Here is a 2,191-nt window from a genome sequence, read left to right on the forward strand (position 1 = left end):
CTACCAAAAAGAACCATAAATTAGGAGATTTATATACATTTTGGAAAACTTTTATATACAAAAGTTAGTCGTAAACGACGACTAACACTCCCAAAAGAAGTTATGATCATAAGATTTCATTGCTCAATGATAAACCATTTTGCTTGAAACCTTATCGATACCCGCATGCAAAAAAAGAAGAAATTGAGAGGCAGGTGAAATCATTACTTAGCACTGGATTTATTAGAGATAGTGCTAGTTGCTATGCATCTCCACTAGTACTGGTTAAGAAGAAAGATGGTTCTTGGAGGTGTTTCACAAATTTTAAAAAATTGAATGCTCTAACAATCAAAAATAGGCTTCCCATGCCATTAATTGAAGACTTATTAGATGAACTTCATGATGCATGTTACTTTTCCAAGTTGGACCTCCGGAGTGGTTATAACCAAGTTCGAATGGTAGAAGAGGACATTCACAAGACAGCCTTCCGAACGCATAGCGGTCACTATGAATGGGTGGTTTTGCCTTTTGGGCTGACCAATGCGCTAGCTACATTCCAGAACTTGATGAATGACATTTTTAAAGAATATATCAAGAAGTTTATCCTTGTATTCTTTTATGATATTCTGGTATATACAAAAACCTGGTCAGAGCATATTCAATGCTTGAGTACAACATTACAACTCCTCCAAGACAATAGCCTAGTTCTCAATCACAAAAAATGCAGTTTTGGGAAGACAAAAATAGATTATTTGGGCCATTTGATCTCGGTTAACGGGGTGCAGCCAGATGAAGATAAAATAGTGGCAATAAAACGTTGGCCTAGGCCAACAACAGTTAAAGAACTCAGGGGCTTCCTTGGGTTATCAGGATATTACAAGAGATTTATCAGAAATTATGGGAAGATAGCTCAACCTTTGGCACAGTTGTTCATGGATAACATCGTGAGGTTACATGGATGGCCAAGTGAAATAATATTAGATAGAGATAGTATATTTATGAATGCATTTTGGACGGAACTAATGAAGAAGCACGCAGTCAAACTTTTGCGGTCAACTGCATTTCATCCCCAGACAGATGAGCAAATTGAGGCCCTCAACAAAGCACTCGAAGTTTATTTAAGATGTGTCACGGGTGACCTGCCCAAGAAATGGTCAAAGTATATTTCTTCTATAGAATTTTGGTACAATACAAAGTTTCATAGTGCAACTCAGTTGACCCCCTTTGAAGCTTTATATGGCTATCTTTCACCAATGCCAAATAGTACTCTGACTGGAGATTCTTTGGTGGAAACAGTGGATTATACCATCAAGACAAGAGAGCAGATAACAAAGTTACTTCACCATAACTTGCTTCGCGCCCAGGAAAGAATGAAACATTATGCTGACCTCAAACGAGTGGACAAGGAGTTCAAATGTGGAGACCTAGTCTATTTAAAAATTCAGCCGTACAAGCAGCTTACTTTGGAAAACCATGCTTTCCACAAATTGGCAGCTAGGTACTATGGGCCTTTCAAGGTGTTGGAGCGAATAGGGAAAGTTGCTTACAAACTTGAGTTACCCACTGGAACAAACATACATGGCGTGTTTCATGTATCTTTGTTAAAGAAACATCATGGTGCCCATACGGTTTCAACTGATTTTCCTGTGTATAATGAGGAAGGGGAAGTTCAATTGCAGCCACAAGCGATCTTGGATAGGAGAATGAAGAAGAAGGGAAACCGAGCTATCACTGAAGTACTTATACAATGGCGACATACCAATCTCGAAGATGCTGTTTGGAAGGAACTTTATGCAGTACAACAACAATTTCCAAATTTTGATTGGAATTCTAATCGGCCTTGAGGACAAGTCCGTTTCAGTGGGAGGGATAATTGTAATAAGTCAAAAATAAAGGGTCAATTAGTTAGTAATTAGATAAGATTAGTAGTTAGTTATGATTAGTAGTTTATTTTAAAAAGACAATTAGATAAGATTAGGATGTTATCTTAAACAATTAGATAAGATTAGGAAGTGAGAGTATAAATATCAGTATGTACTCATAGAAGGCATTCAAAAAATAAAAGTTATTTAGTTTGTTTCCTCTTTCGCTGTGTGAGTAAAGAGTGAGTGAAGTTACATTAGAAATTTATTTCTAATTGTAACAGAAATCTTAATCAATCTAAAGGCCTTTATAATGGAACTAGATTAATAGTCACACAACTAGCAAATCA

General features: G+C 36.7%; 1 protein-coding gene across 1 annotated transcript; it reads left to right on the plus strand.

Annotated features, from left to right (window-relative positions):
- Window positions 1-434: 434 nt before the first annotated feature.
- Window positions 435-1,823, plus strand: LOC102661769 (uncharacterized). Its single transcript, XM_006584321.1, has one exon. It carries the CDS (start codon window positions 435-437, stop codon window positions 1,821-1,823), a length of 1,389 nt encoding a protein of 462 aa, XP_006584384.1.
- The last annotated feature ends 368 nt before the right edge of the window (window positions 1,824-2,191 follow it).

The sequence above is a fragment of the Glycine max genome, chromosome 7, assembly GCF_000004515.6.
Source record: "Glycine max cultivar Williams 82 chromosome 7, Glycine_max_v4.0, whole genome shotgun sequence".
Classification (NCBI taxonomy): Eukaryota; Viridiplantae; Streptophyta; class Magnoliopsida; order Fabales; family Fabaceae; genus Glycine; species Glycine max.

Coding starts and splice junctions, on each gene's coding strand:
- LOC102661769 (XM_006584321.1), top strand. CDS start 435: ATGGTAGAAGAGGACATTCACAAGACAGCCTTCCGAACGCATAGCGGT.